This window comes from Pristiophorus japonicus, chromosome 18 (genome assembly GCF_044704955.1).
Source record: "Pristiophorus japonicus isolate sPriJap1 chromosome 18, sPriJap1.hap1, whole genome shotgun sequence".
Lineage (NCBI taxonomy): Eukaryota > Metazoa > Chordata > Chondrichthyes > Pristiophoridae > Pristiophorus > Pristiophorus japonicus.
In genome coordinates this window covers 93,036,358-93,058,917 of record NC_091994.1, presented here as the reverse complement: position 1 = coordinate 93,058,917, position 22,560 = coordinate 93,036,358, and the positions used below count along the sequence as shown (strand labels likewise).

The 22,560-nt window shown below is 57.7% G+C and overlaps 2 protein-coding genes and 1 pseudogene across 4 annotated transcripts in view; all 3 read left to right on the top strand.

Moving 5' to 3' along the window:
* LOC139228892 (pleckstrin homology domain-containing family G member 5-like) overlaps positions 1-22,560 on the top strand; it is a 126,692-nt gene that overhangs the window by 76,261 nt on the left and 27,871 nt on the right. For all 3 annotated transcript variants that reach the window (XM_070860382.1, XM_070860383.1, XM_070860384.1), the window contains 5 exons: positions 3,680-3,775; positions 4,500-4,550; positions 7,096-7,245; positions 7,922-8,032; positions 10,428-10,577. In XM_070860382.1, coding sequence (XP_070716483.1) covers positions 3,680-3,775; positions 4,500-4,550; positions 7,096-7,245; positions 7,922-8,032; positions 10,428-10,577 — 558 coding nt within the window. The remainder of the gene's footprint in view (positions 1-3,679; positions 3,776-4,499; positions 4,551-7,095; positions 7,246-7,921; positions 8,033-10,427; positions 10,578-22,560) is intronic.
* Positions 10,626-22,548, top strand: LOC139229360 (serine/arginine repetitive matrix protein 5-like; annotated as a pseudogene).
* On the top strand, positions 16,052-19,874 carry LOC139229361 (serine/arginine repetitive matrix protein 5-like; the record flags this gene model as incomplete). The annotated part of the gene is given in 6 exon segments (XM_070861060.1): positions 16,052-16,090; positions 16,278-16,407; positions 16,753-18,604; positions 18,682-18,747; positions 18,845-19,579; positions 19,664-19,874. Coding segments are annotated over 6 exon segments (3,033 nt in total), but the record flags the coding sequence as incomplete, so codon positions are not given.

The window sequence follows — 22,560 nt, the reverse complement described above, 5'->3', positions numbered from 1 at the left end:
CATCTCTGTAACCCCTCCAAAGCCAGTATATCCTTCCTTAAGTAAGATGACCAAAACTGCACGCAGTACTCCAGGTGTGGCCTCACCAATGCCCTGTACAGTTGCAGCAGGACCTCCATGCTTTTGTACTCCATCCCTCTCGCAATGAAGGCTAACATTCCATTTGCCTTCCTGATTACCTGCTGCACCTGCAAACTAACTTTTGGGATTCATGCACAAGGACCCCCAGGTCCCTCTGCACCGCACCACGGATACTGACTCTCCCTGGGGTACAGACCCCATGGGCACTGACTCTCCCTGGGGTATGGGTCCCATGGATACTGACTTTCCCTGGGGTATGGGTCCCATGGATACTGACTCTCCCTGGGGTATGGGTCCCATGGATACTGACTCTCCCTGGGGTACGGGTCCCACAGACACTGACTCTCCCTGGGGTATGGGTCCCATGGATACTGACTCTCCCTGGGGTACGGGTCCCACAGACACTGACTCTCCCTGGGGTATGGGTCCCACAGACACTGACTCTCCCTGGGGTATGGGTCCCACGGATACTGACTCTCCCTGGGGTACAGGTCCCATGGATACTGACTCTCCCTGGGGTATGGGTCCCACAGACACTGACTCTCCCTGGTGTATGGGTCCCACGGATACTGACTCTCCCTGGGGTATGGGTCCCACAGACACTGACTCTCCCTGGGGTATGGGTCCCACAGACACTGACTCTCCCTGGGGTATGGGTCCCACGGATACTGACTCTCCCTGGGGTATAGAAACATAGAAACATAGAAAATAGATGCAGGAGTAGGCCATTCGGCCCTTCTAGCCTGCACCGCCATTCAATGAGTTCATGGCTGAACATTCAACTTCAGTACCCCATTCCTGCTTTCTCGCCATACCCCTTGATCCCCCTAGTAGTAAGGACCTCATCTAACTCCTTTTTGAATATATTTAGTGAATTGGCCTCAACAACTTTCTGTGGTAGAGAATTCCACAGGTTCACCACTCTCTGGGTGAAGAAGTTCCTCCGCATCTCGGTCCTAAATGGCTAACCCCTTATCCTTAGACTGTGACCTCTGGTTCTGGACTTCCCCAACATTGGGAACATTCTTCCTGCATCTAACCTGTCTAACCCCGTCAGAATTTTAAATGTTTCTATGAGGTCCCCTCTCATTCTTCTGAACTCCAGTGAATACAAGCCCAGTTGATCCAGTCTTTCTTGATAGGTCAGTCCCGCCATCCCGGGAATCAGTCTGGTGAACCTTCGCTGCACTCCCTCAATAGCAAGAATGTCCTTCCTCAGGTTAGGAGACCAAAACTGTACACAGTACTCCAGGTGTGGCCTCACCAATGCCCTGTACAACTGTAGCAACACCTCCCTGCCCCTGTACTCAAATCCCCTTGCTATGAAGGCCAACATGCCATTTGCTTTCTTAACCGCCTGCTGCACCTGCATGCCAACCTTCAATGACTGATGTACCATGACACCCAGGTCTCTTTGCACCTCCCCTTTTCCTAATCTGTCACCATTCAGATAATAGTCTGTCTCTCTGTTTTTACCACCAAAGTGGATAACCTCACATTTATCCACATTATACTTCATCTGCCATGCATTTGCCCACTCACCTAACCTATCCAAGTCGCTCTGCAGCCTCACAGCATCCTCCTCGCAGCTCACACTGCCACCCAACTTAGTGTCATCCGCAAATTTGGAGATACTACATTTAATCCCCTCATCTAAATCATTAATGTACAGTGTAAACAGCTGGGGCCCCAGCACAGAACCTTGCGGTACCCCACTAGTCACTGCCTGCCATTCTGAAAAGTACCCATTTACTCCTACTCTTTGCTTCCTGTCTGACAACCAGTTCTCAATCCATGTCAGTACACTACCCCCAATCCCATGTGCTCTAACTTTGCACATCAATCTCTTGGGTCCCACAGACACTGACTCTCCCTGGGGTATGGGTCCCACGGATACTGACTCTCCCTGGGGTACAGGTCCCATGGATACTGACTCTCCCTAGTGTACGTGTTCCACAGGCACTGACTCTCCCTAGTGTACGTGTTTCACAGACACTGACTCTCCCTGGGGTACGGGTCCCACAGACACTGACTCTCCCTGGGGTATGGGTCTCATGGATACTGACTCTCCCTGGGGTACGGATTCCACAGACACTGACTCTCCCTGGGGTATGGGTCCCACAGACACTGACTCTCCCTGGGGTACGGGTTCCACAGACACTGACTCTCCCTGGGGTACGGATTCCACAGGCACTGACTCTCCCTGGGGTATGGGTCCCACAGACACTGACTCTCCCTGGGGTACGGATTCTACAGACACTGACTCTCCCTGGGGTATGGGTCCCACAGACACTGACTCTCCCTGGGGTACGGGTCCCACAGACACTGACTCTCCCTGGGGTATGGATCCCACAGACACTGACTCTCCTTGGGGTAAGGGCCTCACAGGCATTCTCCATGAGTGAGCATGGACTGTGTAAGTCAGTGAGAATTCAGAACCCTGCCTGATGTACTCACCGCTGCCCAAATGTGCATATATCAAATTTCCAGCATGAGTCACTGGATAATTATCAGGTCAAACTCTGAAAGATTCGCTCGCCTCCCTAATTCAGAGGTACTGAGCCCCCACTGCCCCTCCCCCACCATCACTTAGCTTGTTTTATTCGTAGAAGGGGAGATCAGGAATGCGGATACTGTGAAAGTATTTATGCGAGGGGAGAGAGGGTATGCAAGTAATAAGAAGAGAAAATGCTGGAAACACTCAGTAGGTCAGCCAGCATCTGTGGTGAGAGAAACAGTTAACCTGGATGTAATGTATGTATGCCTGGGTTTACCTGCCACCAGGGGGAGCGATCGTCGGAGGTCATTGGGCCACAGACACACATGTGCAGCCCTTATATATAAAGAAAGCCTCCATGTTTAATCCTCACTTTGAGAGCTAACAAAGTAGAGTCAGGTCATACCTGATTGAGTTCACGATACTAAGCCTATTGAGTTATTGCATATGCAACACTGGGGATGTGGTATTTATGGGGGAGCCCGGGTACAGTGGGGTATTTATGGTGGGGGGGAGTTTGGGTGTGTGGGGTATTTATGGTGGTGGGGGGGAGTTTGGGTGTGTGGGGTATTTATGGTAGGGGGGGAGTTTGGGTGTGTGGGGTATTTATGGTGGGGAGGGAGTTCGGGTGGGTGGGGTATTTATGGTGGGGGGGGGAGTTCGGGTGTGTGGGGTATTTATGGTGGGGGGGCGTTCGAGTGTGTGGGGTATTTATGGTGGGGGGGGAGTTTGGGTGTGTGGGGTATTTATGGTGGGGGGGAGTTTGGGTGTGTGGGGTATTTATAGTGGGGGAGGAGTTCGGGTACATGGGATATTTATGGTGGGGGGGAGTTCGGGTACATGGGGTATTTATGGTGGTGGGGGAGTTTGGGTACGTGGGGTATTTATGGTGGTGTGAGAGTTCGGGTGTGGTGTATTTCTGGGGGTGGGGGATTTTGGGTGTGTGGGGTATTTATGGTGGGAGGGGAGTTTGGGTGTGTGGGGTATTTATGGTGGGGGGGGGAGTTTGGGTGTGTGGAGGATTTATGGTGGGGGGGGGGGAGTTTGGGTATTCAGGTACTGTGATCTCACTACCTTGCTGTGTGTCCCTCTCTCCAACAGAAGCTGACCCGGAAGCAGTGCCATCAACAGGAGGCCCTCTGGGAGCTGCTGAACACGGAGGCTGCCTACATTAAGAAGCTGCGTGTTATCACGGACGTGAGTCTCTGTCCCCCCCACTCCCTCGGCCCATAGTCACACACTGCCACCCGGGTAGGGTACTGAGTACTCCAGGGGTCAGGGGTAATGTGAAACTGCCAGATCCCGTGGAATCCCTCTTCTGCCGTTACTCAGGGTCTTGTCCTGATTACCTCACCAGTCATGTATTGATGAACCTCGTACCACAAAAAAACCTGAATTATTCACGGGTGCAGTCCTGGGTCAGTGTGGGTGAAGCACGCTCTCCGCTACCAAAGCTCATCCTTCTTCAACTCTACCTGACAGCAGAGGGGTCAGGACCCTCCTCCCCTGAAGGTGCTGACTCTCACTGGGGTTCAGGACCCTCCTCCCCTGAAGGTGCTGACTCTCACTGGGGTTCAGGACCCTCCTCCCCTGAAGGTGCTGACTCTCACTGGGGGTCAGGACCCTCCTCCCCTGAAGGTGCTGACTCTCACTGGGGTTCAGGGTCCCCATCTCCCCTGAAGGTGCTGACTCTCACTGGGGTTCAGATCCCCTCCTCCCCTGAAGGTGCTGACTCTCACTGGGGTTCAGATCCCCTCCTCCCCTGAAGATGCTGACTCTTACTGGGGTTCATTGTCTTCCCCTTGCTAATCCACCCATAAAGAATGATTCTTCCATGAGATTTGCTGTGAGCTCAGTACTGACCTGGACTGTGGGTCAATATTTAGCCAGTGTACATTACCTTGTCTCTCTTTTCTTGCAGCTCTTCCTGTGCTGTCTGGTGAATCTGCAGGAATCGGGCCTGCTGGTTGAGGTGAGGCCGATCGTTTAATGTTCACCAGACAAATAACCAAGAACCTCATCAATAAGGTGTAAATTGAGCAGAGTATGAGGAGTAAGGAAGCTTAACCGGGATCCAGCCCCTCCTGGGAGAATATGGGCCAACCCTAGTGCTTGCATGTACACGGGCCCTGGGGGTTGTGCGTACACGTGCCCTGGTGGTTGTGCGTACACGTGCCCTGGTGGTTGTGCGTACACGTGCCCTGGTGGTTGTGCGTACACGTGCCCTGGTGGTTGTGCGTACACGGGCCCTGTTGGTTGCGTGTACACAGGCCTTGTTGGTGTGTGTACATGGGCCCTGCCCTGGTGGTTGTGTGTATACTGGCCCTGGTGGTTGCCTGTACATAGAATCATAGAAGTTTACAGCACGGAAGGAGGCCATTTCGGCCCATCGTGTCCGTGCCGGCCAAAAAGCAGCTATCCAGCCTAATCCCACTTTCCAGCTCTAGGTCCGTAACCCTGCAGGTTACAGCACTTCAAGTGCACATCCAGGTACTTTTTAAATGTGGTGTGAGGGTTTCTGCTTCTACCACCCTTTCAGGCAGTGAGTTCCAGACCTCTGCGTGAAGAAATTGCCCCTCAAATCCCCTCTAAACCTCTACCAAATACTTTAAATTTATGCCCCCTGGTTGTTGACTCCTCTGCTAAGGGAAATAGGCTCTTTCTATTCACTATATCAAGGCCCCTCATAATTTTATACACCTCAATGAGGTCTCCCCTCAGCCTCCTCTGTTCCAAGGAAAACAATCCCAGCCTATCCAATCTGTCCTCATAACTAAGATTCTCCACTCCCAGCAACATTCTCGTAAATTTCCTCTGTACCCTCTCCAGTGCAATCACGTCCTTCCTGTAATGCGGTGACCAGAACTGCACGCAGTACTCAGGCTGTGGCCCAACCAGTGTTTTATACAGTTCAAACATAACCCCTCTGCTATTTTATTCTATGCCTCGGCTAATAAAGGCAAGCATTCCTTATGCCTTCTTAACCACCTTATTTACCTGGCCTGCTACCTTCAGAGATCTGTGGATACGCACTTCAAGGTCCCTTTGTTCCTCTACACTTCTCAGTGTCTTACCATTTAATGTGTATTCCCTTTCCTTGTTAGCCCTCTCCAAATGCATTACCTCACACTTCTGATTGAATTCCATTTGCCACTGTTCTGCCCACCTGACCAGTTGATTGATATCTTCCTGCAGTCCGCAGCTTTCTTCTTCATTATCAACCACACAGCCGATTTTAGTATCAATTGCAAACTTCTTAATCATACCCCCTATATTCAAGTCTAGATCATTGATGTATACCACAAAAAGCAAGGGACCCAGTACTGAACCTTGCAGAATCCCACTGGAAACATCCTTCCAGTCACAAAAACATCTATCAACCATTACCCTTTGCTTCCTGCCTCTGAGCCAATTTTGGATCCAACTTGCCACTTTGCCCTGGATCCCATGGGCTTTTACTTTTGTAACCAGTCTGCCATGTGGGACCTTATCAAAAGCTTTGCTAAAATCCATATACACTACATCATACGCACTGCCCTCATCAACCCTCCTGGTTACCTCCTCGAAAAATTCAATCAAGTTAGTCAGACATGACCTTCCCTTAACAAATCCATGCTGACTGTCCTTGATTAATCCGTATCTTTCTAAATGAAGATTTATCCTGTCCTTCAGGATTTTTTCAGTAATTTTCCCACTATGGAGGTTAGGCTGACTGGCCTGTAATTACTTGTTCTATCCCTTTCTTCCTCTTAAACAAAAGTACAACATTAGCAGTCCTCCAGTTCTCTGACACCACACTTATAGCCAGAGAGGACTGGAAAATGATGGTCAGAGCCTCTGCTATTTCCTCTTTTGCTTCATTTAATAGCTGGGGATACATTTCATCCAGGCCTGGGGACTTATCCATTTTCAAAGCTGTTTTTTCAAAGGTCTCTATGCAGGCCCTGGTGGTTGTGTGTACACAGGCCCCAGTGGTTGCGTGTACACAGGCCCTAGTGGTTGTGTGTACACAGGCTCTGTTGGTTGTGTGTACACAGGCCCTGTTGGTTGCATGTGCATAGGTCCCGGTGGTTGCGTGTACACAGGCCCCGTTGGTTGCGTGTACACAGGCCCCGTTGGTTGCGTGTACACAGGCCCCGTTGGTTGCGTGTACACGGGCCCCGTTGGTTGCGTGTACACAGGCCCTGTTGGTTGCGTGTACACGGGTCCTGTTAGTTGTGTGTACATGGGTCCTGTTGGTTGTGTGTACACAGGTCCTGTTGGTTGTGTGTACATGGGTTCTGTTGGTTGTGTGTACATGGGTCCTGTTGGTTGTGTGTACACGGGTCCTGTTGGTTGTGTGTACACGGGTCCTGTTGGTTGTGTGTACACAGGCCCTGTTGGTTGTGTGTACACTGGCCCCAGTGGTTGCATGTACTCGGGCCCCAGTGGTTATGTGTGCACAGGTTCCAGTGGGCATTTGGTGGTTTAACGTGTGTGAAATACTGCGGACTGACTTTACCCATGATGCGGTGCAGGTGGATCCAAAGAAGCTGTTCTGTAACGTGCAGGAGATTATCCGACTGCACCAGACGCTGTGGCGAGATGTGATGGCCCCCGTGCTGCAAACAGCCAGACAGCGCAAAACACTCCTCAACCCCACCGACTTCCACAAGGGCTTCAAGACGGTAAGTCACAGGCGCACGGGCTGACAGGCGGGTGCAGTCAGTTGGAATGATTAACAGTCGGGAGCCGATGGTACGACTGCTAGACTCGGGTGGACGATAAGGTGCGGTTTTACCCTGTGCCTCTTGAACTGACTCGGTAGCGATGGGGCAAACCGTTGCTAAGCTGCCATTGCGCCCGCCATTCTGCACCGCGCCATGTGAGAGCGGCATGAAATGCGGCCTTGTCCTCTGCTCGGAGCTGCCCGATACAGCAGCCGCCGGTGTGACAGCATCGCTGGTCGGTACTCCAGCTCTCACTGCAAATGATGCGGGGTTGTGGGGGGGGAGGGGGGGGGTCAATAATTAGAGGCCAACTTAGAGGGAGAGGACGATGGGAGTTGAAGAAGTGTGAAGACCCATCAACCGTGCAGCGAGCGTGACCTCTCCCATGTGTGAAAGCCAAGGGGCTGTGCATCGCTGGTTTACAGACGGGTAATTTAATCAGCTCCAGACTTGAGATTCTCCGAGACCAGCCACGGCATCAGGAGTGAGTGGGAAACCAGTCCTCACTTACCCAAACCTAACAGGACTCTCCTCGTACGGTTACAAGCTGCCCAGTCTGTTACCTCTCAAACTCTTGGCAATTACTGGTCCCGTCTCTGTATTAATTACTTGCTTTATGCTTTCCTCTTCACAGTTTGGCGTGCATTTTAAGCCGTACATCCAATACTGCATGGAGGAGGAGGGCTGCATGGAGTACATGAGAAACCATCTCCGTGACAACGACCTCTTCAGGATCTACCTAACAGTTAGTGTCACCCAGTGACCTGTCCCTGCTCCATGCTGGGGTCATGGGGAGGCAGCGGTGAGGAGGGCTTCCAAGGTGTCTGATTTACTGTAGCTTTATGCAGACGGAGGGAGAGACGGAGGGAGAGAGCGAGGCAGTCAGAGGGAGAGAGAGACAGAGAGAGATAGACGCTGAGGGAGAGAGAGAGACAGACAGACAGAGGGGGAGAAAGAGAGAGAGAGAGGGAGAGAGACAGAGAGAGATAGACGCTGAGGGAAAGAGGCAGAGAGAGATAGAGGGAGAGGGGGAGAGAGCCAGAGAGAGAGCCAGAGACAGACAGAAACCATCAAGCCAGGGGACCAATCCTGGTTCAATGAGGAGCGCAGAAGAGCATTCCAGGAGCAGCACCAGGCGTATCTAAAAATGAGGTGCCAACCCGGGGAAGCTGCAACACATGCTAAACAGCGGAGGCAGCGTGCTATAGACAGAGCTAAGCAATCCCACAATCAACAGATCAGATCAATGCTCTGCAGTCCTGCCACATCCAGTCGTGAACGGTGGTGGACCATTAAACTAACGGGAGGAGGAGCCTCCATGAATATCCCCATCCTCAAAGATGGCGGAGCCCAGCACGCGAATGCGAAAGACAAGGCTGAAGTGTTTGCAAACATCTTCAGCCAGAAATGCCGAGTGGATGATCCATATCGGTCTCCTCCCGAGGCCCCCACCATCACAGAAGTCAGTCTTCAGCCAATTCAATTCACTCTGTGTGATATCAAGAAACGACTGAGTGCACTGGATACAGTAAAGGCTATGGGCCCCAACAACATCCCGGCTGTTGTGCTGAAGACTTGTGCTCCAGAACTAGCCGCACCTCTAGCCAAGCTGTTCCAGTACAGCTACAACACTGGCATCTACCCGACAATGTGGGAAACTGCCCAGGTATGTCCTGTCCACAAAAAGCAGGACAAATCCAATCCGGCCAATTACCGCCCCGTCAGTCTACTCTCAATCATCAGCAAATTGATGGAAGGTGTCGTTGACAGTGCTATCAAGCGGCACTCACCAATAACCTGCTCACTGATGCCCAGTTTGTGTTCCGCCAGGACCACTCGGCTTCAGACCTCATTACAGTCTTGGTCCAAACATGGACAAAAGAGCTGAGTTCCAGAGATGAGGTGAGAGTGACTGCCCTTGATATCAAGGCAGCATTTGACCGAGTGAGGCATCAAGAAGATCCAGTAAAGCTGAAGTCAATGGGAATCAGGGGTTAAACTCTCCACTGGCTGGAGTCATACCCAGCACAAAGGAAGATGGTTGTGGTTGTTGGAGGTCAATCATCTCAGCCCCAGGACATTGCTGCAGGAGTTCCTCAGGGCAGTGTCCTAGGCCCAACCATCTACAGTTGCTTCATCAATGCCTGAATGCAGCAAGACCTGGACAACATTAAGGCTTGGGTTGATAAGTGGCAAGTAACATTCGCACCACACAAGTGCCAGGCAATGACCATCTCCATCAAGCGAGAGTCCAACCACCACCACTTGACGTTCAACGGCATTACCATCGGCGAACCCCCCACCATCAACATACTGGGGGGGTCACCATTAAACAGAAACTTAACTGGACCAGCCACATAAATACTGTGGCTACAAGAGCAGGTCAGAGGCTGGGTATTCTGTGGCGAGTGTCTCACCTCCTGACTCCCCAAAGCCTTTCCACCATCTACAAGGCACAAGTCAGGAGTGTGATGGAATACTCTCCACTTGCCTGGATGAGTGTAGCTCCAACAACACTCAAGAAGCTCAACATCATCCAGTACAAAGCAGCTTGATTGGCACCCCATCCACCACCTTATACATTCACTCCCTCCACCACCGGCGCACCGTGGCTGCTGTGTGTACCATCTACATGAAGGATTGTAGCTACTCACCAAGGCTTTTTTGATGGCACCTCCCAAACCCGCGACCTCTACCACCTAGAAGGACAAGGGCAGCACGGGCATGGGAACACCATCACCTGCATGTTCCCCTCCAAGTCACACACCATCCTGACTTGGAGATATATTGTCGTTCCTTCATCGTCGCTGGCTCAAAATCCTGGAACTCCCTCCCTAATAGCACTGTGGGTCAGCCCCAATACCTGCACCACAAGGACTGCAGCGATTCAAGGCAACAGCTCACCACCACCTTCTCAAGGGCAATTAGGGATGGGCAATAAATGCTGGCCTTGCCAGCGACACCCACATCCCGTAAATAAAAAAAGAGAGAGACACAGAGAGAGAGAGAGACAGACAGATCCAGAGAGAGCGAAAAGACAGAGAGACACGCACAGCCAAAGAGAGAGAGAAAAACCGAGAGGGAGAGTGCGTTTGGCAGTGTGCACTCCCTGTGTAATTGCTGTTTGTGTCCATTTGCAGTGGGCAGAGACTCATAAGCAGTGTAACCGCCTGAAGCTCAGTGACATGTTGGTTAAACCCCATCAGCGTCTCACCAAGTACCCGCTGCTCCTCAAATCTATCCTCAAGAAAACAGATGACCCCCATGCCAGGGACGCCATCGTTAGCATGGTAGGTACACATTCACAGTCACGCTCCCGGTCTCGGTCACGCTCTCGGTCACGCTCCCGGTCACTCTCTCAGTCATGCTCCCGGTCACGCTCTCGGTCGCGCTCTCGGTCATGATCACACTCTCGGTCGCGCTCTCGGTCGCGCTCTCGGTCACGCTCTCGGTCACGCTCTCGTTCTCGCTCACAGTCTCGGTCACGGTCACGCTCTCGGTCATGATCACACTCTCGGTAACACTCTCGGTCGCGCTCTCGGTCGCGCTCTCGGTCGTGCTCTCGCTCTCGGTCACGCTCTCGGTCGCGCTCTCGGTCACGCTCTCGGTCGCGCTCTCGGTCACGCTCCTGGTCACGCTCTCGGTCACGCTCTCGGTCGCGCCCTCGCTCTCGGTCACGCTCCTGGTCACGCTCTCGGTCACGCTCTCGGTCATGATCACGCTCTCGGTCGCGCTCTCGGTCATGATCACACTCTCGGTCACGCTCTCGGTCGCGCTCTCGGTCTCGCTCTCGGTCACGCTCTCGTTCTCGCTTACAGTCTCGGTCACGGTCACGCTCTCACTCTCGGTCACGCTCGTGGTCACGCTCCCGGTCACGGTCACGCTCTCGCTCTCGGGCACGCTCGTGGTCACGCTCTCGGTCGCGCACTCGGTCACGCTCTCGGTCGCGTTCTCGGTCACGCTCTCGGTCTCGCTCGTGGTCGCGCTCTCGCTCTCGGTCACGGTCACGCTCTCGGTCACGCTCTCGGTCACGGTCACACTCTCGGTCACGGTCACACTCTCGGTCTCGATCACGCTCTCGCTCCTGGTCACACTCTCGGTCACGGTCACGCTCTCGGTCACGGTCACACTCTCGCTCTCGGTCACGCTTGTGGTCACGCTCGTGGTCACGCTCTCGGTCGCGCTCTCGCTCTCGGTCACGCTCTCGGTCACGCTCTCAGTCACAGTCACACTCTCGGTCTCGATCACGCTCTCGGTCACGGTCACACTCTCAGTCACGGTCACACTCTCGCTCTCGGTCACACTTGTGGTCACGCTCGTGGTCACGCTCTCGGTCGCGCTCTCGCTCTCGGTCACGCTCTCGGTCACGCTCTCAGTCACAGTCACACTCTCGGTCTCGATCACGCTCTCGGTCACGGTCACGCTCTCGGCCACGGTCACACTCTCAGTCACGGTCACACTCTCGGTCTCGATCACGCTCTTGGTCACGGTCACACTCTTGGTCTCGATCACACTCTCGGTCACGCTCTCGGTCACGGTCACACTCTCGCTCTCGATCACACTCTCGGTCAGGGTCACGCTCTCGGTCACGGTCACACTCTCGGTCACGGTCACGCTCTCGGTCACGGTCACACTCTCGGTCTCGATCACACTCTCGGTCGCGGTCACGCTCTCGGTCACGGTCACACTCTCGGTCACGGTCACGCTCCTGGTCACACTCTCGGTCACGGTCACGCTCTCGGTCACGGTCACACTCTCGGTCACGGTCACGCTCTCGGTCACGGTCACACTCTCGGTCTCGATCACACTCTTGGTCACGGTCACGCTCTCGGTCACGGTCACATTCTCGGTCACGGTCACACTCTTGGTCTCGATCACACTCTCGGTCACGGTCACACTCTCGGTCACGGTCACACTCTCGGTCTCGATCACGCTCTCGGTCACGGTCACTCTCTTGGTCTCGATCACACTCTCGGTCACGGTCACGCTCTCGGTCACGGTCACACTCTCGCTCTCGATCACACTCTCGGTCAGGGTCACGCTCTCGGTCACGGTCACACTCTCGGTCACGGTCACACTCTCGGTCTCGATCACACTCTCGGTCACGGTCACACTCTCGGTCTCGATCACACTCTCGGTCACGGTCACGCTCTCGGTCACGGTCACACTCTCGGTCACGGTCATACTCTCGGTCGCGGTCACGCTCTCGGTCACGGTCACACTCTCGGTCACGGTCACGCTCCTGGTCACACTCTCGGTCACGGTCACGCTCTCGGTCACGGTCACACTCTCGCTCTCGATCACGCTCTTGGTCACGGTCACGCTCTCGGTCACGGTCTCACTCTCGGCCACGGTCACGGTCACGCTCTCGGTCTCGGTCACGCTCTCGCTCTCAGTCACGCTCTCGGTCACGGTCACGGTCACACTCTCGGTCACGGTCACACTCTCGCTCTCAGTCACACTCTCGGTCTCAGTCACGCTCTCGCTCTCGGTCACACTCTCGGTCTCGGTCACGCTCTCGCTCTCTGACACGCTCTCGGTCACGGTCACGGTCACACTCTCGCTCTCGGTCACACTCTCGGTCACGGTCACACTCTCGCTCTCAGTCACACTCTCGGTCTCAGTCACGCTCTCGGTCACGCTCTCGCTCTCTGTCACGCTCTCGGTCACGCTCTCGCTCTCTGTCACGCTCTCGGTCACGGTCACGCTCTCGGTCGCGGTCATGCTCTTGGTCGCGCTCTCGGTCGCAGTCGCGCTCCCGGTCAGGCTCTCGGTCTCGGTCACGCTCCCGGTCACGCTCTTGGTCACGCTCCGGTCACGCTCTTGGTCACGCTCTCAGTCGCTGTCACGCTCTCGATCAAACACCCGGTCTCGCTCCCAGTCGGGGCTCTCGGTCGCGCTCTCGGTCACGCTCTCGGTCACGCTCTCGTTCTCGCTCACAGTCTCGGTCACGGTCACGCTCTCGGTCATGATCACACTCTCGGTCACGCTCTCGGTCGCGCTCTCGGTCACGGTCACACTCTCGCTCTCGGTCACACTCTCGGTCACGGTCACGCTCTCGCTCTCGGTCACACTCTCGGTCTCAGTCACGCTCTCGCTCTCTGTCACGCTTTCGGTCGCGGTCACGCTCTCGGTCGCGGTCATGCTCTTGGTCGCGCTCTCGGTCGCAGTCGCGCTCCCGGTCAGGCTCTCGGTCTCGGTCACGCTCCCGGTCAGGCTCTCGGTCTTGGTCACGCTCCCGGTCAAGCTCTTGGTCACGCTCCGGTCACGCTCTTGTCACGCTCTCAGTCGCTGTCACGCTCTCGGTCACACACCCGGTCTCGCTCCCAGTCGGGGCTCTCGGTCACGCTCTCGGTCTCGGTCACGATCCCAGACACGTTCCCGGTCACGCTCATGGTCTTGGTCACACTCACAGTCACGCTCTCGATCACACACCCGGTCTCGCTCCCAGTCGGGCTCTCGGTCACACTCTCGGTCATGCTCTCGGTCACAGTCACTGCTCGTGGTCACACTCTCGCTCTTGCTCACGCTCGTGGTCACACTCTCGGTCACGGTCACGCTCTCGGTCACACTCTCGGTCGTGGTCACGCTCTCGGTCACGGTCACACTCTTGGTCTCGATCACGCTCTCGGTCACGGTCACACTCTCGGTCATGGTCACACTCTCGGTCACGGTCACGCTCTCGGTCTCGATCACACTCTCGGTCACGGTCACACTCTCGGTCACGGTCACGCTCTCGGTCTCGATCACACTCTCGGTCACAGTCACGCTCTCGGTCACGGTCACGCTCTCGGTCACGGTCACACTCTCGGTCTCGATCACACTCTCGGTCGCGGTCACGCACTCGGTCACGGTCACACTCTCGGTCACGGTCACGCTCCTGGTCACACTCTCGGTCACGGTCACACTCTCAGTCACGGTCACGCTCTCGGTCACGGTCACGCTCTCGGTCACACTCTCGGTCACGGTCACGCTCCTGGTCACACTCTCGGTCACGGTCACGCTCTCGGTCTCGGTCACGCTCTCGCTCTCAGTCACGCTCTCGGTCACGGTCACACTCTCGCTCTCGGTCACGGTCACACTCTCGCTCTCAGTCACACTCTCGGTCTCAGTCACGCTCTCGCTCTCGGTCACACTCTCGGTCTCGGTCACGTTCTCGCTCTCTGTCACGCTCTCGGTCACGGTCACGCTCTCGGTCGCGGTCATGCTCTTGGTCGCGCTCTCGGTCGCAGTCGCGCTCCCGGTCAGGCTCTCGGTCTCGGTCACGCTCCCGGTCACGCTCTTGGTCACGCTCCGGTCACGCTCTTGGTCACGCTCTCAGTCGCTGTCACGCTCTCGATCAAACACCCGGTCTCGCTCCCAGTCGGGGCTCTCGGTCGCGCTCTCGGTCACGCTCTCGGTCACGCTCTCGTTCTCGCTCACAGTCTTGGTCACGGTCACGCTCTCGGTCATGATCACACTCTCGGTCACGCTCTCGGTCGCGCTCTCGGTCGCGATCTCGGTCGTGCTCTCGCTCTCGGTCACGCTCTCGGTCACGCTCTCGGTCGTGCTCTCGCTCTCGGTCGTGCTCTCGCTCTCGGTCACGCTCTCGGTCGCGCTCTCGGTCACGCTCTCGGTCGCGCTCTCGGTCACGCTGCTGGTCACGCTCCTGGTCACGCTCCTGGTCACGCTCCTGGTCACGCTCTCGGTCACGCTCTCGGTCGCGCTCTCGGTCACGCTCCTGGTCACGCTCTCGGTCACGCTCCTGGTCACGCTCTCGGTCACGCTCTCGGTCATGATCACGCTCTCGGTCGCGCTCTCGGTCATGATCACACTCTCAGTCACGCTCTCGGTCGCGCTCTCGGTCTCGGTCACGGTCACACTCTCGGTCACGCTCTCGGTCACGGTCACACTCTCGGTCTCGATCACACTCTCGGTCACGGTCACGCTCTCGGTCACGGTCACACTCTCGGTCTCGATCACACTCTCGGTCACGGTCACGCTCTCGGTCACGGTCACGCTCTCGGTCACGGTCACATTCTCGGTCACGGTCACACTCTCGGTCACGGTCACGCTCCTGGTCACACTCTCTGTCACGATCACGCTCTCGGTCACGGTCACACTCTCGCTCTCGATCACGCTCTTGGTCACGGTCACGCTCTCGGTCACGGTCACACTCTCGGCCACGGTCACGGTCACGCTCTCGGTCTCGGTCACGCTCTCGCTCTCAGTCACGCTCTCGGTCACGGTCACACTCTCGCTCTCGGTCACGGTCACACTCTCGCTCTCAGTCACACTCTCGGTCTCAGTCACGCTCTCGCTCTCGGTCACACTCTCGGTCTCGGTCACGCTCTCGCTCTCTGTCACGCTCTCGGTCACGGTCACGGTCACACTCTCGCTCTCGGTCACACTCTCGGTCACAGTCACACTCTCGCTCTCAGTCACACTCTCGGTCTCAGTCACGCTCTCGCTCTCGGTCACACTCTCGGTCACGGTCACACTCTCGCTCTCAGTCACACTCTCGGTCTCAGTCACGCTCTCGCTCTCGGTCACACTCTCGGTCACGGTCACACTCTCGCTCTCTGTCACGCTCTCGCTCTCAGTCACACTCTCGGTCACAGTCACACTCTCGCTCTCAGTCACACTCTCGGTCTCAGTCACGCTCTCGCTCTCGGTCACACTCTCGGTCACGGTCACACTCTCGCTCTCAGTCACACTCTCGGTCTCGGTCACGCTCTCGCTCTCTGTCACGCTCTCGGTCACGGTCACGCTCTCGGTCGCGGTCATGCTCTTGGTCGCGCTCTCGGTCGCAGTCGCGCTCCCGGTCAGGCTCTCGATCTCGGTCACGCTCCCGGTCACGCTCTTGGTCACGCTCCGGTCACGCTCTTGGTCACGCTCTCAGTCGCTGTCACGCTCTCGATCAAACACCCGGTCTCGCTCCCGGTCGGGGCTCTCGGTCACACTCTCGGTCACGGTCACACTCTCGCTCTCAGTCACACTCTCGGTCTCAGTCACGCTCTCGCTCTCGGTCACACTCTCGGTCTCGGTCACACTCTCGCTCTCTGTCACGCTCTCGGTCACGGTCACGCTCTCGGTCGCGGTCATGCTCTTGGTCGCGCTCTCGGTCGCAGTCGCGCTCCCGGTCAGGCTCTCGGTCTCGGTCACGCTTGCGGTCACGCTCTGGGTCACGCTCCGGTCACGCTCTTGGTCACGTTCTCAGTCGCTGTCACGCTCTCGATCAAACACCCGGTCTCGCTCCCAGTCGGGGCTCTCGGTCACGCTCTCGGTCACGCTCTCGTTCTCGCTCACAGTCTCGGTCACGCTCTCGGTCATGATCACACTCTCGGTCACGCTCTCGGTCGCGATCTCGGTCGTGCTCTCGCTCTCGGTCACGCTCTCGGTCGCGCTCTCGGTCACACTCTCGGTCGCGCTCTCGGTCACGCTGCTGGTCACGCTCTCGGTCACGCTCCTGGTCACGCTCTCGGTCGCGCTCTCGCTCTCGGTCACGCTCCTGGTCACGCTCTTGGTCACGCTCCTGGTCACGCTCTCGGTCACGCTCTCGGTCATGATCACGCTCTCGGTCGCGCTCTCGGTCATGATCACACTCTCGGTCACGCTCTCGGTCGCGCTCTCGGTCTCGCTCTCGGTCACGCTCTCGGTCACGCTCTCGGTCACGCTCTCGTTCTCGCTTACAGTCTCGGTCACGGTCACGCTCTCGCTCTCGGTCACGCTCGTGGTCACGCTCTCGGTCACGGTCACGCTCTCGCTCTCGGTCACGCTCGTGGTCACGCTCTCGGTCGCGCACTCGGTCACGCTCTCGGTCACGCTCTCGGTCGCGCTCTCGGTCACGCTCTCGGTCTCGCTCGCGGTCGCGCTCTCGCTCTCGGTCACGGTCACGCTCTCGGTCACGCTCTCGGTCACGGTCACACTCTCGGTCACGGTCACACTCTCGGTCTCGATCACGCTCTCGGTCACGGTCACACTCTCGGTCACGGTCACGCTCTCAGTCACGGTCACACTCTCGGTCTCGATCACACTCTCGGTCTCGATCACACTCTCGGTCGCGGTCACGCTCTCGGTCACGGTCACACTCTCGGTCACGGTAATGCTCCTGGTCACACTCTCGGTCACGGTCACGCTCTCGGTCACGGTCACACTCTCGCTCTCGGTCACGCTTGTGGTCACGCTCGTGGTCACGCTCTCGGTCGCGCTCTCGGTCTCGATCACGCTCTCGGTCACGCTCTCGGTCACGGTCACACTCTCAGTCACGGTCACACTCTCGGTCTCGATCACGCTCTTGGTCACGGTCACACTCTTGGTCTCGATCACACTCTCGGTCACGGTCACGCTCTCGGTCACGGTCACACTCTCGCTCTCGATCACACTCTCGGTCAGGGTCACGCTCTCGGTCACGGTCACACTCTCGGTCCCGGTCACGCTCTCGGTCACGGTCACACTCTCGGTCTCGATCACACTCTCGGTCGCGGTCACGCTCTCGGTCACGGTCACACTCTCGGTCTCGATCACACTCTCGGTCACGGTCACGCTCTCGGTCACGGTCACGCTCTCGGTCACGGTCACATTCTCGGTCACGGTCACACTCTTGGTCTCGATCACACTCTCGGTCACGGTCACACTCTCGGTCACTGTCATACTCTCGGTCGCGGTCACGCTCTCGGTCACGGTCACACTCTCGGTCACGGTCACGCTCCTGGTCACACTCTCGGTCACGGTCACGCTCTCGGTCACGGTCACACTCTCGCTCTCGATCACGCTCTCGGTCACGGTCTCACTCTCGGCCACGGTCACAGTCACGCTCTCGGTCTCGGTCACGCTCTCGCTCTCAGTCACGCTCTCGGTCACGGTCACGGTCACACTCTCGCTCTCGGTCACGGTCACACTCTCGCTCTCAGTCACACTCTCGGTCTCAGTCACGCTCTCGCTCTCGGTCACACTCTCGGTCTCGGTCACGCTCTCGCTCTCTGTCACGCTCTCTGTCACGGTCACGGTCACACTCTCGCTCTCAGTCACACTCTCGGTCTCAGTCACGCTCTCGCTCTCGGTCACACTCTCGGTCACGGTCACACTCTCGCTCTCAGTCACACTCTCGCTCTCAGTCACACTCTCGGTCTCAGTCACGCTCTCGGTCTCGGTCACACTCTCGGTCTCGGTCACGCTCTCGCTCTCTGTCACGCTTTCGGTCGCGGTCACGCTCTCGGTCGCGGTCATGCTCTTGGTCGCGCTCTCGGTCGCAGTCGCGCTCCCGGTCAGGCTCTCGGTCTCGTTCATGCTCCCGGTCAGGCTCTCGGTCTTGGTCACGCTCCCGGTCAAGCTCTTGGTCACGCTCCGGTCACGCTCTTGTCACGCTCTCAGTCGCTGTCACGCTCTCGGTCACACACCCGGTCTCGCTCCCAGTCGGGGCTCTCGGTCACGCTCTCAGTCTCGGTCACGATCCCAGACACGTTCCCGGTCACGCTCTTGGTCTTGGTCACACTCACAGTCACGCTCTCGATCACACACCCGGTCTCGCTCCCAGTCGGGCTCTCGGTCACACTCTCGGTCATGCTCTCGGTCACAGTCACTGCTCGTGGTCACACTCTCGGTCACGGTCACACTCTCGGTCTCGATCACGCTCTCGGTCACAGTCACTGCTCGTGGTCACTCTCGCTCTTGCTCACGCTCGTGGTCACACTCTCGGGCACGGTCACGCTCTCGGTCACACTCTCGGTCGTTGTCACGCTCTCGGTCACGGTCACACTCTTGGTCTCGATCACGCTCTCGGTCACGGTCACACTCTCGGTCACGGTCACACTCTCGGTCACGGTCACGCTCTCGGTCTCGATCACACTCGGTCACAGTCACGCTCTCGGTCACGGTCACGCTCTCGGTCACGGTCACACTCTCGGTCTCGATCACACTCTCGGTCGCGGTCACGCTCTCGGTCACGGTCACACTCTCGGTCACGGTCACGCTCCTGGTCACACTCTCGGTCACGCTCTCGGTCACGGTCACGCTCTCGGTCACGGTCACACTCTCAGTCTCGATCACACTCTCGGTCGCGGTCACGCTCTCGGTCACGCTCTCGGTCACGGTCACACTCTCAGTCACGGTCACGCTCTCGGTCACGGTCACGCTCTCGGTCACGGTCACACTCTCGGTCTCGATCACACTCTCGGTCGCGGTCACGCTCTCGGTCACGGTCACACTCTCGGTCACGGTCACGCTCCTGGTCACGCTCTCGGTCACGGTCACGCTCTCGGTCGCCGTCACGCTCTCGGTCACGGTCACACTCTCAGTCTCGATCACACTCTCGGTCGCGGTCACGCTCTCGGTCACGGTCACGGTCACACTCTCAGTCACGGTCACGCTCCTGGTCACACTCTCGGTCACGGTAAAGCTCCTGGTCACACTCTCGGTCACGGTCACGCTCTCGGTCACGGTCACACTCTCGGTCTCGATCACACTCTCGGTCACGGTCACGCTCCTGGTCACACTCTCGGTCACGGTCACGCTCCTGGTCACACTCTCGGACACGGTCACACTCTCGGTCACGGTCAGGCCTTCGGTCACGCTCTCGCTCTCGGTCACGCTCTCGCTCTCGGTCACGCTCTCGGTCACGGTCACACTCTCAGTCACGCTCTCGATCACACTCTCGGTCACGGTCACTCTCTCGGTCAAGCTCTCGCTCTCGGTCACACTCTCAGTCATGGTCACACTCTCGCTCTCGGTCACGGTCACGCTCGTGGTCACGGTTACGCTCTCGCTCTCGGTCACGGTCACGCTTGTGGTCACGGTCACACTCTCGCTCTCGGTCGCGCACTCGATCACGGTCACGCTCTCGGTCACGGTCATGCTCTCTGTCACTTTCTCGCTCACGCTTTCGGTCACGCTCTCGCTCTCGGTCACGCTCTCGGTCACGGTCACACTCTCAGTCACGCTCACGGTCACGGTCACACTCTCGGTCACACTCTCGGTCACGGTCACTCTCTCGGTCACGCTCTCGCTCTCGGTCACGGTCACACTCTCGGTCACGGTCACGCTCCTGGTCACACTCTCGGTCACGCTCTCGGTCACGGTCACACTCTCGGTCACGGTCACGCTCTCGGTTACGGTCACACTCTCGGTCTCGATCACACTCTCGGTCGCGGTCACGCTCTCGGTCACGGTCACACTCTCGGTCACGGTCACGCTCCTGGTCACACTCTCGGTCACGGTCACGCTCTCGATCACGGTCACGCTCTCGGTCACGGTCACACTCTCAGTCTCGATCACACTCTCGGTCGCGGTCACGCTCTCGGTCACGGTCACACTCTCAGTCACGGTCACGCTCCTGGTCACACTCTCGGTCACGGTCACGCTCTCGGTCACGGTCACACTCTCGGTCTCGATCACACTCTCGGTCACGGTCACGCTCCTGGTCACACTCTCGGTCACGGTCACGCTCCTGGTCACACTCTCGGTCATGGTCACACTCTCGGTCACGGTCAGGCGCTCGGTCACGGTCACGCTCTCGGTCACGGTCACGCTCTTGGTCTCGATCACGCTCTCGGTCACGGTCACACTCTCGGTCTCGATCACGCTCTCGGTCACGGTCACGCTCTCGGTCACGGTCACGCTCTCGGTCTTGATCACGCTCTCGGTCACGGTCACACTCTCGGTCACGGTCACGCTCTCGGTCACGGTCACACACTCGCTCTCGATCACACTCTCGGTCACGGTCACGCTCTCGGTCACGCTCTCGGTCTCGATCACGCTCACGGTCACACTCTCGGTCACGGTCACGCTCTTGGTCACGGTCACACACTCGCTCTCGATCACGCTCTCGGTCACGGTCACGCTCTCGTTCACGGTCACACTTTCGGTCTCGATCACACTCTCGGTCACGGTCACGCTCTCGGTCACAGTCACACTCTCGGTCACGGTCACGCTCCTGGTCACACTCTCGGTCACGGTCACGCTCCTGGTCACACTCTCGGTCACGGTCACACTCTCGGTCATGGTCACGCTCTCGGTCACGGTCACACTCTCACTCTCGATCACGCTCTCGGTCACGGTCACACTCTCGGTCTCGATCACGCTCTCGCTCTCGGTCACGGTCACACTCTCGCTCTCGGTCACACTCTCGGTCACACTCTCGGTCACGGTCATGGTCACGGTCACACTATCGGTCACGGTCACGCTCTCGGTCACACTCTCGGTCACGGTCACGCTCTCGCTCACGCTCTCGATCGCAGTCATGCTCTTGGTCGCGCTCTTGGTCGCAGTCGCGCTCCCGGTCAGGCTCTCGGTCTCGGTCACGCTCCCGGTCAGGCTCTCGGTCTCGGTCACGCTCCCGGTCACGTTCTTGGTCACGCTCCCGGTCACGCTCTTGGTCATGCTCTCGGTCGCTGTCACGCTCTCGGTCACAAACCCGGTCTCGCTCCCAGTTGGGGCTCTTGGTCACGCTCTCGGTCTCGGTCACGCTCCCAGTCACGCTCCTGGTCACGCTCCCGGTCACACTCTTGGTCACGCTCTTGGTCACGGTCATGCTCGCGGTCGCGCTCTCGGACATGCTCTCGGTCGTGCTCTTGGTCACGCTCTCGGTCACGCTCTCGGTCGCGCTCTCGGTCATGCTCCCGGCCACGCTCTCGGTCTCGGTCACGCTCTCGGTTGCGGTCACGCTCTTGGTCGAGGTCACGCTCTCGGTCACGGTCACGCTCTCGTTCACGGTCACACTCTCGGTCACGGTCACGCTCTCGGTCACGGTCACGCTCCTGGTCACACTCTCGGTCACGGTCACGCTCCTGGTCACACTCTCGGTCACGGTCACGCTCCTGGTCACACTCTCGGTCACGGTCACACTCTCGGTCACGGTCACACTCTCGGTCACGGTCACGCTCTCGGTCACGGTCACGCTCTCGCTCTCGATCACACTCTTGGTCACGATCACGCTCTCGGTCACGGTCACACTCTCGGTCACGGTCACGCTCTCGGTCACGGTCACGCTCTCGGTCTCGATCACGCTCTCGGTCACGGTCACGCTCTCGGTCACGCTCTCGGTCTCGATCACGCTCTCGGTCACGGTCACACTCTCGGTCACGGTCACGCTCTCGGTCACGGTCACACACTCGCTCTCGATCACGCTCTCGGTCACGGTCACGCTCTCGTTCACGGTCACGCTCTCGGTCGCGGTCACGCTCTCGGTCACGGTCACGCTCTCGTTCACGGTCACACTCTCGGTCTCGATCACACTCTCGGTCACGGTCACGCTCTCGGTCACGGTCACACTCTCAGTCACGGTCACGCTCCTGGTCA